Source organism: Eleutherodactylus coqui, chromosome 5 (genome assembly GCF_035609145.1).
Source record: "Eleutherodactylus coqui strain aEleCoq1 chromosome 5, aEleCoq1.hap1, whole genome shotgun sequence".
Classification (NCBI taxonomy): domain Eukaryota; kingdom Metazoa; phylum Chordata; class Amphibia; order Anura; family Eleutherodactylidae; genus Eleutherodactylus; species Eleutherodactylus coqui.
In genome coordinates this window covers 176,783,748-176,800,979 of record NC_089841.1, presented here as the reverse complement: position 1 = coordinate 176,800,979, position 17,232 = coordinate 176,783,748, and the positions used below count along the sequence as shown (strand labels likewise).

Sequence of the window (17,232 nt, the reverse complement as noted above, 5' to 3'; positions counted from 1 at the left end):
ACACAGCTGGACCGCTGTGTTCTTCATACCAAGGCTATCTTCAGGGAGCGGGATACATCTGAAGCAATAGTATCAGCTGTATCCCTCTGTGAATTCCGGATATGGCTAATCGTTGTCTATCAGCATGCTGAAAGACAACGATCAGCGACGGCTTAACGAAAACTGCACGATGTCAGTGCAGTTACACACAACGATAATCGCTCCATATTCAGCTCCATCATGATTCCTTAAACTGTATGTCTGCTGATCCATGTCTCTTTATAGAAATATAACTGTTTTCTTCCTTTTTGTATCCTCACAGGGCACTCCTGGTCAGAAAGGTGAACCTGGGGAGAAAGGAGAGCCGGTAAGAATCTCTTTATTCCCACACCTCTTTCATACTTGCTCCATTTTCACACCACCTAACCATCATTGGAGAACCCTGACATATGCTGTACAGAGAATTTCAGTAAATCACATTCTAGCATTTCAAAACCTAGATTCAAACAGAACAGAAGTCTTCAAACTGGAGATCCACTTTGTTCTGCACTTCATATGCAGAATATTTCACTGGTTCATAAATTTCATCTACCTAACCCAGTACTCTTACTCCCCAGCAGAATAAAGCAAACAGGCAGGCACATATATGTAGAGGATGTCAAAGGGGTCTTCTGGCCCAGTCCATTTACAAGGCTCTAACAGTAATAGGTGCCAACAATCTCTACGGTAAAGGCCTTGAACTTAGAGGAAGTAGCTTTAAAGTCATTCTATCAGCTAATGGCATCACTACCAGTCACTAATAATGCATTACTTCAACGGGTTTTCCAGGCAAAGCCCTCTGTCAGTGCCAGGATGCATCAGGGTTGGAGCGGAAGCAGTGTAGTGGCCGGCTGGGGTCTCATTGAAATTAATGGGAGCTGTGCTTGCAATTATAAGCACCAGCCACCTCACGGGCGTCGGAGAAGAAGCTTCCACTCTGACCTTGGTGTTCCTTGGTGATGTCTAGAAAACCCCTTTATGTCTTATTCTCTATAAACCTACAGCTTAAAAGGGCTTTTAAACTAATGTACACTTTGCTAATGCAAGTACATAATAAATTGCTTCCTTTATAATATAAGCGCAATGAGCGGCTGTGACAGAAGATAACAGGAATGAAGCAGTAATGGACCTAGAAATCAAGGCAGTTCAGCTTAGATGTGTAGCTATAGGAGGTGCAATGTAGCAGTCCCACGAGTGCCTTGATGCATGCATTTCGCCCAAAGGCCTAATAAGAAGACACCAGTATTATAAATGGCACACGGTAGATAGTGGCCTTCCAGATTTTGCATTGAGGCTTAGGAGCTTCAAGGTACACTTCAGGTCTATTATGGATAAGGTACTAAGAAATATAGAAAACTTAGTATATATTTAAAGTATAGATACTACTATAAAGTTATGTTGTTTCTTATCTTCCCTTAAAGCAACCCTCCAGACCTAGAGAAACAAAGATGGTCTATTAGTATGCATTGGTAGTCTAAGACAGTGTTTCTCAACTCCAGTCCTCAGGAACCCCCAACAGGTCATGTTTTCAGGATATCCTATGGTAAGAACACCTGTGGCAATGTGTGAGGACCGACAATAATTACATCACCTGTACAACACTGAGGAAATCCTGAAAACATGACCTGTTGGGGAGTCCTGAGGACTGGAGTTGAGAAGCACTGGTCACTATATGTTGCTCCTACTAGCCAGTGCTACTCACATTGGCAGCACTGGCCAATCAAGGAAGCTGGTAGTATCTTAGACTAACGAAGCATACTAAAGCACACTGTTCATAGGGTAGTCAATGAAAGTGATGCAGTCGTCTTAGTTTGTCCAAACCTGCAAAGGTTGCTTTAATCTGGTAGCAATTCTTACTAGAAAAGCCTTATTGTCTGCCTTGCTCAGATATTCCAGGTTTGCTGCAGATTTTCAGTGCAACTCAAATTATATTATTTCTTTGAAACTATAAAGGCCTTTATTCAGATTTACTTACCACTAGTTTAGGACCCTAATAATTCATAACTCTGCTGGTTTCCTGTTATGAAAATGAAAGTTCCTATGACAAGGAGATAAGCTGACCAGTCACTGACTAGTCAGTGGAGTGCGGATATAGTCCGGCTCCAAGGGCATCCAGCAGAAAGCAGCTGTGGATACAAATGAGATAAGGACGTGATGGAACTCAAGCTTACAACAAATGAAGTAAAGGAATTCCAAGTTTCTCAGTTTATATAGAATTATACTATGTGAAATCATGTTAAAGTGGAAATTATGGAAGGGACATCTTAAAAGTCTGTTCTGTTTTTGATGCATGTTATTTAGAAATCAGGTACATTCAGTCTTGCCAGCTTATGAGGTTGACTCTCTTTCTCCATTCACTCAGATTGCCTTTCTGCATTTCTTATTCTCTTTTCATTCCCTACTAAGTCACATTTATAAATGTATTTAATGAACCTGATGAAAAGTAGGTACACGGTGCCAGAAATATGGGTGGTATTACCACAGTTCACTCTAGGAGACAAATAGTTACTTTAGAACCAACAGGGAACCCATTTCGGTCAGTTTGGTACAAAGGTTTTTAATAAACCCGTAACACATGCATACACATACACTCCCCTAAGTACCATGATGGTCAGCTTGATTGTGTTTTGGGGTGATGGGTCCCTTGATAAGGACTGATACAGCTGTGGGGGGTTCCTTTGCCTTACCCATTCTCCTTACCCCACAGCCTGCCGTTTAACCCTTTCCTTAACTGTAACCCTCTCTCTTCTGGAGAACTGTAGATATGAAAATATTTGTGTTTATTATAAATATAAGTAGATTTATGTTAACATGTACAAGTTCAATTGGTTGAATTATGGCAAATATATACAGGATGTCTCAAAGGTGTGGATACATCCATATAGAAGGAAAACGGTTTAGAAGACTGTTATCCAATTTTGTATACAAACTGTGGGGGAAGGTAGAAACCTGTTAGGCCATGTGACCAACAAGACAGCCATTTTGAATGCTTTCATCTTGAATTGAACTCTAATTTTTCCAGTGGGAAAGTAGGTATGTGATATATCAAACTGGCCAAGAATTTCACCAGAAATTCAAAATGGGCTCCATGTTGGTCACATGCCTTACAGTTTCCTCCTTCCTCTGCAGCTGGTATGCAAATCTGGATCATTGTTTTAAATCTACATGTTGTTTCAATTCTTTTCAGACACCCTGTTGCAAAAATAGTAGAGTATAGTTTATACCCTACCAATTCCATAGCATTATTTAGACAAGACAAATACTCTTTAATCTGAACAATGGCATTACACATTGAAATGATGATGGTGAAATGTATTGTTCCAAAAATTGACAAATTAGCTTAATAAATATGTTACCAAATTAATTTGCACATTTTATACTCCAGCAGTGAAGGTGTTAATAGCATGTGTATTAGATTAACATGTAGAGTGCACGTAATTGAATGATCATTGTAACTAATATGCTGCTTGCTGGTAAGAACTAATTATGCTTATTCTGTGATAACATTAATTGTTGTTTTACAATTCTACAAAGTGGTGAATTGAGACAACACACAATTATATCTCTACTAAAATAAAAAAGGAGATCCAAATATAGTCAAAACAGCAAAACCAGCTTATTAAAAAAATAGAAGCTTAGCTGATATAACAAAGTTAACCTTTTGAAATACTGGCATGCTAGTCCCTTAAAGAATTGTGCTTGGGTAATATAATTCACTGAAGGCTATTTCACAAGGAAATAATATGGTGATATTTTAGTCATGGGGGTCTAGAGTGGCTGAATGTTTAATACCTGCACTTGTCACTAGAATAGAAGTAAGCAACTTGGAAAGGTCTTGAGATTTACTTTGTACCGAGCTGTGACAGATCCATGGGAGGAATGTTGTATAATTTATAGGGACATTTCTAGCCACTGTTTCTGGATAGGTATACCTCTTAAAGGCTATGTAAACCTCTGTGCATAAAAAATCAATATACACATATCTTACAACGTCCCTGAAAAAAATGGTCCACTTATCTGTTTTTACATTGAGTTTTCCTTCTTATGCATTTAGAAAGCCTCATATGTGGTTTTCAGGCTGTTCTACTGTCAAGCTCCTGGCTCATGAGTGTTCCCAACACTGATCAGCTGGTCTATCATGAATGCACACAAGCACAATAACCACTCCCACTCAGTACTACACAGCTATCCCTCCGTCCTCTCTCTGAGTAGCTGCTGGTCTTGTTCCCCCTCACTGTTGATGAGAGCAGAAAATTCATCCAGAGTGAATTACAGCCCTCTGTAATAGTAGCTTTCTCTGCTCTCTGCCCTCCTAATCTCCTCCACCATCACTGTCATAGAGCCCTTTGTAATAGCTTAGTGGAAAGACAGTGGATGCATATTCACAACAGGGAAGCAGGCTAGGAGAGGAGCTGTCAGTTTACTCTGACTATCAGACACAGTGACAGGTAAAATACACAATTATATCCTATGACTCACAGGTATTGCCTTCTCTGATAACCGTTTCTCATTTTCCTCATCTCTATTCAAGCTAAGCCAGCATGAACATTTCTTCCAGCCTGCATTAGTGTCTCCAAACTTTAAGCTGTATAAATGATGTGCCTACATAATGCTCACGGAATAATTGTACCAATCTGAGTGCCCCCATAGTTATATGTCACTACTTTTAATAAATGGAAAGAGAGATGTACTAGGCAATTTTTTCTCTTGAACCACACCTTTAATCACACAGAATCGCCACCCAAGCACACCCAATCATACCTAACCTACTCCAGCAGACCAGTGCTACAACAGCTTTACAGAGTACCACCCAACTCAGAATAGGAAGTGGCGGTAGGATGGAGGAGCAGGCAGCTGTTAATACATACTGCGCACTATGGCGTACTTATGCTGGCAGAACAGTAATGACAAGAGGGAGAAGGCTGACGGCTCCCTAACTCCACTGCAGTTCCATGTCATAGACATTGAATGGGATGGCAAGATGCGGGCCAGACTGCTGCTTTAATCAAAGCGCTCTAAGCCGGTGTCTTCTGGCTGGGGGAAACGGAGACCAGGGTCATCAGTTCTAGTGATCAATGGGGGTCCCAGTGGTCAGACAGTCACTGATCTAGCATTTACCACCTATGCAGTGGATGAGTAAAATGTGCTTTACACCGAAACGCCCCTTTAAAAAAAACAAACAGTTAGTAGCTTTGGGGCCACTAAACCACCTACAGCCATTATGCAGCTGGGCTTTTGCTTTCTAAAGATGTCCCTGTAAAAATTGTCTGTTGTGGCATTAGCTAGAAAAAGGAGTTATAACTAGACCCGAGTCTGGGGCTCCTCTTCCAGCAGCGTTGGGCACATGTGCATTACACACATGATGCCACAGAGAGTATACCTTATGTCACTGGGCAGGCACAGTGTAGTGACGTGTACTGCCCTCGGCTTTATATGCTTAGTGTGCCTGCATCTGATGTTGCTCTCTAGTAAGTTATAACTTCTTTATAACTATAATTTGCTCTGAACACAAAAGTGTGTAATAGGGTTGATACTCTTGGTGGTGTGTATAACATGGATCATGAAAATAATGCACTTGGGGAGAAGAAATCCTCAGACTGAGTATCTTATTGGCAGTTCTGTAATAGCCAGGACCTTGGAGGAAAAAAATTTAGGGGTTCTGATTTCTGAAATGAGTCGACAATGCGGTCAGGCTACAAAAGAAAGCAAATACGATGTTTGGCTGCAAAACTAGAGGTATAACCAGTAGAAAGAGGGAGATTGTGATCCTTTTGTATAGAGACCACATCTGGAATACTGTGATCAGTTCTGGAGAACTCACCAACAGAAAGACATTGATAAAATAGAACGAGTTCAACGACAGGCCCAAAAATGGTGGAAATCTCAAGCTTAAAACTTATAAGGAAAGACTCAAGGAACTTAATTTAAATAGACTGGAGTGGAAAAGATAAAAGGGGACATGATCACAATATAAAGGTTTACATAAGGTTCAGGGTGGAAGTGTTATCTTAGGAAACTAAAGACTGGAGCAAGGCGGCACAATTTCAGATTAGTTAGAGGGAAGGTCAGATGTAATGTCAGAAAATGTTATTTTACTGAAAGAGTGGTAGATGCTTGGAACAAATTTCCAGCAGATGTGGTTGGAAAATCAACAGAAAGTAAATGCAGGCATGCCTGGGATAATATCTATCTGTCCTAAGAAAAAAAAATAATAAAGAAATAGTATAGATGGATCTTGTGGTCTTTTTTGCCACCAATCTTCTGTTTGTGTTTTCAGAATACATAGGAAAATGTATTGCTCTTTGGCAGCTAATTTACAGAAACCCTAGTGGTAATACTACGTTTCTAGGGCGGGATATGACTATATGCTATAAGCCAACTGGTTGATCCAAGTGAAAATTATTGCAGTAATCCTTTTATGCTTTCATTTCCAAAAATGTATAATGAGCCTACATGATTCACTAATCCATGGCATGGTTAACACTTTACTGTCTTGACTATAATTGCAACTGCACAATGTACTAATCCCAAAGAGCTGGTTCACATTGGTGATTTGGTGTGCAATTTCATCTTGCACTTTTCTAAAAAAAAAAAGAGAGAAGGAACAGATTACGTAAATGTAGGGGTGGACACAGGCAGCAGATCCCCAACAGCTAATCTTGGAGCGCCCCCTTATGTCTCTTTTACAATCCACCTGTAAGTATAAAAAATTGTGTAGCTCAAGCCCTTGCAAGAAATTTAACATGCAATGAATAGCTACTTGTGGGCCCTGTAATTACTCGGTCAAGTACAGCTGCACAGGTTGCACATATAGCATATCTGCCCTGTACAGAGGACTCCCAAAACACTTCATGGTTCTACCCCACCTGAGATGCCTTCTCACTATTTCCTAGAAAAATGCAAGATGAAACGGCCATGTAAAACGCTATAGTGAAAACGTTCAAATGGTCAAATCTGGGTGGGAGGGGGTTAATCCCTCACAGCTGTGTCTGTCTCTTGCTTGTACAGGGGGAAAGGATGCTGCAGATCAGAGAAGCTCTGAAGATTTTAGCAGAGAGAGTTTTAATATTGGAGACAATGATTGGAATTCACGGTGAGTATGTGACGATGCGGGAAGAGGAGGGAGGAAATGAAAATAGCAATGGGAGAAATAGATCACATGACAATGGAGGAGGGGGTCACAAATGAGGCGTGGACTTTATTAGGCGAAGACTAAAGACTCATTCACACGAACGTATTTTTGGTCCACATTGTGTACATATTTTTTATGTGCAGAATATGGACTGTATAAACTCCATTAATGTGCATTGCATTTTTAAGAACCTACAAAAAATTTAAAAAAATTAAAAAAAATCACATGTCCTATTTTACTCCATATTGCGGACCGCGATCGCCCATTAACGTTTATGAGATCACATAAAAATGCAGCAAATATGAAATTACATGTGTATTTACTGCATTTTTTTATGCATGTTGGCAGGAGACAGTGGTTAAAATAACAGTGACATCAATTGATCCATCTTTCGGGTTTTTTGGTGAGCGTAAAACAACATTGAATACACGAGCAGAAAAAACATACGTGGCAAATACACATGTAGGCAAGGGCGTAACTATAGGGGATGCAGGGGATGCGGTTGCACCCGGGCCCAGGAGCCTTAGGGGGCCCATAAGGCCTCTCTTCTCCATATAGGAAGTCCACTACTATTAATAAAGCATTATAGTTGGGGGCCCTGTTACAGGTTTTGCATTGGGGCCCAGGAGCTCCAAGTTACGCCTCTGCATTTAGGCATGCAGTAAGAACATAATTGCATAATTCATGCACCAAAATTGCATACGCCTGTGTGAATGAGCTCTTAGGAATCTGCTAGATCTGTTCCAAGTTACAAGATCTTGAGCAGGTTTGGGATCTGTATCATATATGAAAGTATAGTGTTTAGTGCAAACTTTTCAATGCAAGGGTTTGTTCCGGCGTACTCTCCTGTTCGTTCTGACATCGGGCATGGAGAGATGTAACTGTATGCTGTCTGAAGTATCCATTCGTCTTAGACCTACACTGAAAAGATTCACAATTCATGAATCTGTTGTGCTACCTTAAAGGGGTTGTCTCGTCAGAGACGTTGTCCCATGAGAAGTTACCACATCTCACCTCTTTCAAAATGCAGTCACCCAGCATACAAGCGGATCATCCCAGGCCCAACTCCAACCACGTGGGCAGCTAGGTCTTCGTGTAATAAAAGGATGTCTCAATCCACCGACATAAGAGAACTGTAAAGACCACGTCCTTCATGAAGTCTTACACATAACATAACGGTGGTTGTACGACTCCCCCTAAACATGCATGCTCAGCTGGATCATATTTACTGAAAGAAGAGAGGGATAAGCTACTGCCAGACATTTCTGGCAGCACTTATCTCCAAAGAGTATAACTGAACACGGGGGTTGTCCCGTGATTGGTTGCAGTGGTCACATGATGACCAGCAGCAGTTTCCAGGACTGAATAGGTAGCGCTGGAGCAGTGGGACATTTAATAGGTGAGTGGTGTTTTTGTCTTTATTTTGTACACTGATCTGCTGTCTGGCAAAATGTTAAAGCTCGGACAACCTCTTTATACATTATGTTAACCTAAAACTTCTCAAAGAAATAAAGGATTAGTTGCAATCAAAATTATTCACATATGCCCTCAAAATGCTATTACTTGTGGTATATATGTAGCTCCTGATATGATGTTTAAATTGCAGCACGAGACATTCACAGTTAATAGTTCTTAAATAGGGATGAGCGAGTATACTCGCTAAGGCACTACTCGCTCGAGTAATGTGCCTTAGCCGAGTATCTCCCCGCTCATCCCGAAAGATTCGGGGGCCGCCGCGGGGCGGGGAGCTGCAGGGCAGAGCAGGGAGAAACGGAGGGGAGATCTCTCTCTCCCGCCCGCTCTCCCCCGCTCCCCGCCGCAACTCACCTGTCAGCTGCGGCGGCCCCGAATCTTTCGGGACGAGCGGGGAGATACTCGGCTAAGGCACATTACTCGAGCGAGTAGTGCTTTAGCGAGTATACTCACTCAGCCCTATTCTTAAACCCTGTAAGGCTGAAAACACAGTTTTTGATGCAGTTTTCTGAACCGTAGACAGAAGTAAACCTAGCAGAAGAAGCAAAAGTCCTTCCTTTATATTTCCCATTCCTTTTGAATCCACTGCTAATTTTGGCTTAAAAACTTGCATGAAAAGCTGCCACAGGTGTGATTGTAGTCGTATGGTAGTAAAAACCAACCAGCACGGTATAAGCATCAGCATTAGCCTATAACAAAATTTAAGCATAGTACCTAGGCCATAATTTTACTGAGTGCCTCATTGTTTTCTAGATACTTTACCAAGTTTTAACTTGTTTTTTGTGTTTTTTAAGTTTTGTCCCGTGAATTACTGCCCTCTGTTTTCTTTGTTGCTTGTCCTAATTTCTACAATTTCTACTATATACTATATCAGCCTCTTTTGTAAGGATATATATATATATATATATATATATATATATATATATATATATATATCCTTACAAAAGAGGCTGATCCGGTTGCTAATGCACCACAATTTGTTGAGCTCTCGCAAAGTTTATTTTTGGATGGCATTTCTTTTTTACACTGCCCTCTAGTAGATTATCTTAGATCATATTTGATTGATATTCTTTGAGAAGTCAGTTTTTACATACCTTATTGTCCCTTGCACAAAACATGATCATAGTTTATGCAGGTTAACTCTTTCCAATCCAATTTGTATCCTGGTTTTCCTAGGAGGCTTACTCTTTTCCTGCTGTTCTAAAATGGCGCTATCTGCTGGCTAAAGCCAGTACTGCATGAGGTGACATGTTGGATAGGCTCCAACAGCAGAGAAGCTGGTAATATACAGAAAGAGAACCCCGACGGATGTCTTCCAACATCGAAGCTGTACAGTCTTAAATCATAATGTCTTTAGACGTCAGACAGTGGATTGGAAAGGGTTAATAATAATAAGGTCTCTAAGAAATGGTTTTCTTTTGGTCTTCATATCATTCTTCATTTGCTTTTATTCTTCCTCTCCCCTTCTATCTTTTTTTCATGCATTTTTCTTTGTTCTATGACTTCAGTTATTTAAGATGTCCTTCACTTCCTCTGTCTATCTTCCTACACAGCTCCTTGCAATTGTATTCACACCCTCTCCGCATTTCTCTTAACCTCCATCACCTTGGTCCATTGTCCCATTCTGTTTTCGGTCTGGCAGGTGGTCAGCTTAGCCTCCTTTCTCCAGCTTCAAGAGCAGCTGGAGCTGCTGGTTAAAAGGGTCACTCTGCTTGAGTACATAATGTGGCCAGGTAACAATAGCCATGTACTGCTCCTTGCTGATGGACTGCTTGCAAACATTCTCTGCTCTCCCTTCCCTTGTATCCATGGGCTGGAAATGCAGCTGGGCCGAGTTCAACTTGACATAACAGTTGCTTGCTGGGGCAATAAAGAGTGTTAATTCTTAATACAATAAATATATACACGCAATTCATAGATTTTCTAGATTATGACTTTTGATGCATGGCGACACTACCATGCATTCAATCATTATCACAGTCTTTACACAGAAGGTGTGTAGCTGACATTACAGCCCTTGTGATGTAATAAGGTAGATCACCAAGTCTGCATGTTCACTGTATAGTCTTGTTACAAAGCATGAGTGTTAAGGCAACTGCACGCTGCAGAGTTTGGCTTGGTTTGGATTGGATTCTAAAACTATTGTCATGGATTCACTAGTACAATTTGTACCAATGTCAGCAAAAGCAGACAAATAATAATACATGAAGATAAATAAGTAATAGGAGAATCAATATTTTCCAAAAACTAAGGAACTAGAATTATTTTATATTCATATGATTGTCCCAGAATTCTAAGTGGACTACTTCTATCTCGTCTAAATGGTAACTGTCAGCAGGTCCTTTACTAGAGTTTAATAGATTTTTACACAGTACATACTTCTAGGAGAGCACAATCCTTGCAGGTGCCCTTACCGGCTTCTGCACTACACTGTGCCGGAGCAGGGACGGGAGAAGTAGGCAGAGCGCTGGGGGCAGTGACACTCTGCCGCTCTCCCTTGTCCCCTTCCTGGCTCATGTGCTGTCAGTCTACTCGATGCCATCACATATTGAATGCTTTATGCGACGCTGGCGAGGAGACTGGCAGCGGGTGACCGACTTCGCCGGAGCAGGGACGGGAGAAGAAGGCAGAGTGCCAGGGGCAGTGACAGCGGGAGAATGCAGCAGAGCACGGGGGATAGATGGGGACTACAGCGCCAACGCCAGCAGGGAAGGTCGTAGGGGGAAGTATCACTGTGGACCTACGAGTCCACAGTGGTGCCGGCTTGAGGGGTTGCCGCCTGGTCGTATTGACAGCGGGGGAATGCAATGGATGAGGAGGAGGGGTAAACTTACACTGCTGAAGCTGGAAGAGAAGAAATTCGCTGGGGGAATTATGACAGTAGAGCTAGGAGCACAGACCAGCAGATTCTCCGGCCCAGCCAATGAAGTTGTAGGAGTTGGTTGTTGGCGTGCAGCTTGTCTCCACCAATTCTTCTGGTGGAGACAAGATACAACAGTAGCGGTGACAACATAGCATGTACAGAGACATGCATAGGTGCCCCAGCCAAGGATGACGCTTTACTTTTAATAGGTGAACATACAAATGCCTAGTCAAATTTAGGAATTTCTACATTTATGCTTGATCTTGAGCAAAAGCTTTACCAAACATTTCTGTAGTGAGAAGTAACATAAAAGAACAACCTGCTCAAAACAAGAGAATAATGGTTCCATAGGAATGACAATTTAATAGAAAAAAAAAAGCATAATGCCCTACATATAGGGAATGATTAATGCACATGACTGCATTACTGCTCCATACAAGCAATGTAGGTGTATGGGGTCATACTGTACCTATGTATGTCTCTGATTTTACATGGAGGCATGCAGAGATTTTTCTGTCAGATTTATACATAATGGTGTGCTCCACTAGGCACTGTAATACTGCGCACAAGCATTACTTCTTTCATTCAAATACATCATACAATAGCACATAAAGGATCTAAAACTTAATGCAGCTAGTAGTTTCCTACTGTTTATTAGATACAGGATGGAGTTCATAAATTTCTCAGGTTACAATAATGGTGGATATAGGGGAAGCTTTACTATGCTGAGAGCAATAGGCCCATTTAATGTTCTTGCACAGGAGCGCTCTGCTGTCTGTATGGGACCTGCTGACAGACCCCTTCAAACTGTATCTTGCTTGGAGAAAATAAAATTAGACCGCATTTCTATAGATGGAGAACTCAATGTATTTAATCACTGGATTCTGCTTCCTTTGAACGAACATGCAACCAGATACACTTCATGATTTGTAGAACCTTTGAAATATGTGGACAGCTCTGTGAAGATTTCATTAGTGTCTACATTGTGCACAGCATATAGCCTGGCAGGTCCAGGTGCAATATCTTTTGGAGAAAGTCAAATCTATTGATTTAAATATACTTAAGTATTCACCATCTTTGTAATTATGGAATCTACCCACTCAATTTTTAATACAATTTTTCAATATTATAATTAGTATTTTATTTTATTTTTTGCAATATTGCATCAAGCAAAGAAACTTCCGCTATTACTTAATGTTGCCTCATCCTACTGCTGAAAATTAGGTATTGACATCATCCGATGATTGTAGATTACATGTTCATGGTTCCATTTGTCCATGGAAAAAGGGGTTTTGCAGGACTAAGATACTGCTGATAGTATAGTTCAGCAATATCTAATTAATTGGGGGTATACGCGCTGGATCTCCGCTGATCAGCTGATTGAAGAGACCTCTTCTCAGGCCGGTGACATCATGTTTATTGGTCACTTGTAGAAATGAGCGAACGTACTCATTTAGGGCGATTTCGCAATCGAGCATCGCTTTTTTGAGTAACTGACTACTCGGGCGAAAAGATTCAGGGGGTGCCGGGGGTGAGCGGGGGGTTGCAGAGGGGAGTGGGAGAGAGAGAGCTCCCCCCTGTTTCCCACTGCTACCCCCTGCTCCACCACGCTGCCTCCCGCACCCTGAATCTTTTCGCCCAAGTAGTCAGTTACTCGAAAAAAGCGATGCTCGATTGCGAAATCGCCCTAAACAAGTACGTTCGCTCATCTCTAGTCACTTGGCTTAAGAGCAGCTCAGTCTCATTCAAGTGAATGGAATAGAGCTGCTATAGCAGACACAATCGCTATAAAATGTATAGCTCTGTCCTTACTATGGAGTGAAGTGGCCATTTCAAACAGCAGATTGGTAGGAGTCCTAAGTTGCAGTCCCCTGATGACCTATCCTGAGGATAGCACAGAAGAAGAGATTGAGAAAGGCACAAAATGTCCCAAAAATAGGCCAATGCAAGAGACCATCCCAGGTGATAAGGTACTATTTCACCCATAAGTCAAATTTGCACAAATATACAATGTAGATGTCAGCATTCCAAAAGTTTATTCCAGATTGAATATACATATGGCTATTTTCCAGAAAGTCTTCAGACCCTTTCACTTTTTTTTACATCTTGTTATGTTGTAGCCTTATGCAAAGTAGAAAAAAAAAGTTCACATTTTTTCCCCCCATCATTCTGAACTCAATACCCCATAATGACAAAGTGAAAACAGAATGTTAGAAATCTTTGGACTTTTTTTTTAAAGGAAAATTTAACATTTTGTATTGACGTAATTATTCAGACCATGTACTCAGTACTTGGTTGAAGCATCTTTGGAAGGGATTACAGCCTCCAGTCTTTTTGGGTATGATGCCACAAGATTTGCACACCTGGATTTGAGAATTTTCTGCCATTCTTCTCTGCAGATATTTTCAAGTTCTGTCAGGTTGGATAGGGACCATCTGTGAACGGTCATTTTCAGGTCTTTTGAGAGGTATTCTATTGTGTTCAAGTTATGGCTGTGGCTGGGCTACTAAAGGACATTCACAGAGTTGTCCCTAAGCCCCTCCTGTGTTGTCTTGGCTGTGTGCTTGGAGTCATTGTCTTATTGGAAGATGAACCTTCTGCCTAGTCTGAGGTCCCTTGCACTCTGGGTCAGGTTTTCATTAAGAATATCTCTGTATAATGCTGTATTCAGCTTCCCATCAACCCTGACCAGTCTATGTGTCCCAGCCACTGCAAAACACCCCACAACATGATGCTACCATCACCATGCTTGACTGTAGGGATGGCATTGGGTAGGTGATGAGCAGTGACTGGTTTCCTCCAGACATAACACTTAGTATTGAGCCAAAAAAGTTCAATCTTAGTTTCATCAGACCACGGAATCTTGTTTCTCACATTCCGAAAGTCCTTTAGGTGCTTTTAGGCAAACTCCAGATGGGCTTTCATATGTCTTTTACTGAGGAGAGACTTCTTTCTGGCCACTCTGCCATAAAGTGTAGATTGGTAGAGTGCTGCAGTGATGGTTGACCTTCTGGACGTTTCCTCCATCAACACAGGATTAGGTTCTTGGTCACCTCTCTTACTAAAGCCCTTCTCCCCAAATTACTTAGTTCACTTTGTTTGTTGGGTCGGCCAGTTCTAGGAAGAGTCCTGGTTGTTCCAAACTTATTCTATTTAAGAATTATGGAGCCCACTGAGTTCTTGGGAACTTCCAGTGCAGCATAACTTTTTTGTCCCCTTCTCCAGATCTACGCCTCCACACAATCCTGTCTCTGAGCTCTACAGACAGTTCTTTCTTCCTCATGCCTTGGTTTTGGCTGATCTGCATTGTGAGCTGTCAGACCTTATATAGACAGGGGTGTGTACGGTCATCTGAATTTACCCCAGGTGACTCCAATCAAAATGTAGAAACATCTCAGTGATGGTCCAAAGAAATGGGAGGCCCCAGAGCTAAACTGCAAGTATCATACCGGAGGGGCTGAATACTTGGCAATGCAAAATGTTATTTTTTTTTATATTAAAAACTTACAAAGATTTCTAACATTCTTCTTTCACTTTGTCATTATACAGTATTGAGTGCAGAATGATGAGGGGAAAAAATGATTTTTTTTAGTTTTGCAAAAGACCACAACATAGCAAAATGTAAAATAAAGTGAAAGGATCGGAAGACGTTCTGGACCCGTCATCCATATCTTAGTCTCGAAAAACCTCTTTAATTATAAGTAGCTGTTCAGTAAATAACTGCGCAAAATAGTTTTTAGATAAGTTGATACATAAAAGTGTTTTCTTTCAGAAGGCTGTATTAATCAAAAATCTTACTTGGGTACCTTATATATTCATCATTGATTGGGCGCATAGGGACCAAAAGATTAGGCCGCACGGTATACTCTGAGGGGCATAGGAATATCAAGAGTTTGTATTTGTATTACATCTTGAGTTTACATTTGATTCATTATCATCTTCTATTCCCCTCAATTTAGAAACAGACCCAGGGTCTGGAACAGAACCCTCACCAACGGGTGCCAGCGGATTCTACCGGGGAAGGCGCAATGGTCCATTGTTTCACAGAAATCTACCATCACAAAATGATGAAGAAGAAGATGAGAGCTATTGATTATTACATTATGCCACTGACAATCTTACTAGGCTTTTATATGCACTGTGGCTCATATTTGTACATGGTTTTCATACTCTTAAAGAAAAAAGGGCAAGTTCAAGGGTTTGTGGCTTTCTGGAGACATGTTAAAAGTCGAGATTTAAGGATACTATTGCATGAATTCACATGAGGTATCCATGTTTGTGGTTTTACCATATCTGTGCTCCAGCCATACATGTGTAGAAGTCTCAGGCTTAGGTCTACTCCCTGCATAGTGGTTTGAAAACATTAGTCTAGAAACATGGAAAGCATTACCATTTCAAGTTGTGAGGTACAACAGGACAAAAAGGATTCTAGTGTCATTGATTTTGCAAAAAATGTCTTAGGTAAATATATAGGGAAATTCTTGAAGAACCTGGGCATGGTATTTAAATTATTGCCTACAATGTAATTGTAGCTTTTACTGGTATTTTCTACAGGGATATCAACTCGTAAGATTATCATAACCGTACACTACTACACCAGAAATTGCTCAATCTGCTTTCTATTAATGAGTTATTCCAACTATCTAAATGACAATACAAATGCTATACACAAATCATAGCCAAGAAGATGCTTGGTGGACATTTAGTCGAATGATACAGTAACTTCTAGTTACTCTAGATCATGAGCAAGAACTGCTATTGATAGATTATCATCATGGCTGCAATCATTCCTGAAGCTGGGTTTGGTATAAAAACCCAGTTTGCGTATAAAAAAAAAATAGAAGAAATTAGAAGGTTATGCAAAAAGCAAGAGGGGAAAATATAGATTGGTGTGATAATGTTGATAAGAGGATGTGTAATATTATTTCTTGTGTACACATGCATTATTTGAAATCCACAATAAGAAAAACAAGTTGTATAAACAAATAAAACATTTTTTATTGAATGTTACTTGGCAACGTTCTCCATACTGTAGTAGAGTGAAAGGTAAAGTGTGGGACGGAAGGTACATATCACAGAGAGTGCTAGCATCCGTGATGTAAACCCGGTCCGTTCCTCACTCCAGTACTGAGTTCCACCTGGCCCAGACAGGTGAGGTGTATAAATTGGTGCAGGTTGCAGTGGGAAGGGGGAGTTCAGAGCTGCCTGGTGTGAGAGACACAAGATGCAAGTGAGCGGAACTGCAGACTTCACCACACACTGCTACAAAGGTTTGCTGGGCCTTTGCCACGCTTATTTAAAAAGAACTTTGGTGTTTTTTGCTTTGCTAGACTGTTGGCATGAAAAAGGACGTCTTCTTCCTGTGTTCTGTTATCTGGAGATTACCAGTGCATTTATGTTTATGTTCAGCCAGTAAATAAAAAGAGACACGGACAGTATTTTGGTTGGGGCCTGAAGTGTGTTACTCAGCGTTGCTACAATTGGTGGAGGATAGGCTGGCATTAAAAGACCCACGGGTACATGTCCTGGGTGAAATCAGCGGTGAGCATGCAGGCGGCCAATACAACCATGGAGGAGTTGATAAAGCAGCTGGTGCAAATGAACATGCAGCAACAACAAATGTTTGCTCAGCAGCAACAAATGATGGCCCAGCAACAGAAGGCTCAAGAAGAAGCAATGCAAGCACAATAGAAAGCAGTCACCCAGCAGCAACTAGCACAACAGGAGACAAACCAACTCCTGGTAA

The 17,232-nt window shown here is 41.1% G+C and overlaps 1 protein-coding gene across 3 annotated transcripts in view; it reads left to right on the top strand.

The window, feature by feature from the left end:
* Positions 1-16,496, top strand: part of EMID1 (EMI domain containing 1) — a 74,408-nt gene extending 57,912 nt beyond the window's left edge. The window contains exons 14-16 of one of the 3 annotated variants that reach the window (XM_066603815.1): positions 302-346; positions 10,266-10,356; positions 15,446-15,725. In XM_066603815.1, the coding sequence (XP_066459912.1) occupies positions 302-346; positions 10,266-10,356; positions 15,446-15,579 (270 nt within the window). In that variant the 3' untranslated portion in view covers positions 15,580-15,725. Of the gene's footprint in view, positions 1-301; positions 347-7,026; positions 7,112-10,265; positions 10,357-15,445 lie in introns of all 3 variants that reach the window. The other 2 variants (XM_066603816.1, XM_066603814.1) reach the window with 2 other exon arrangements.
* Positions 16,497-17,232: the final 736 nt, after the last annotated feature.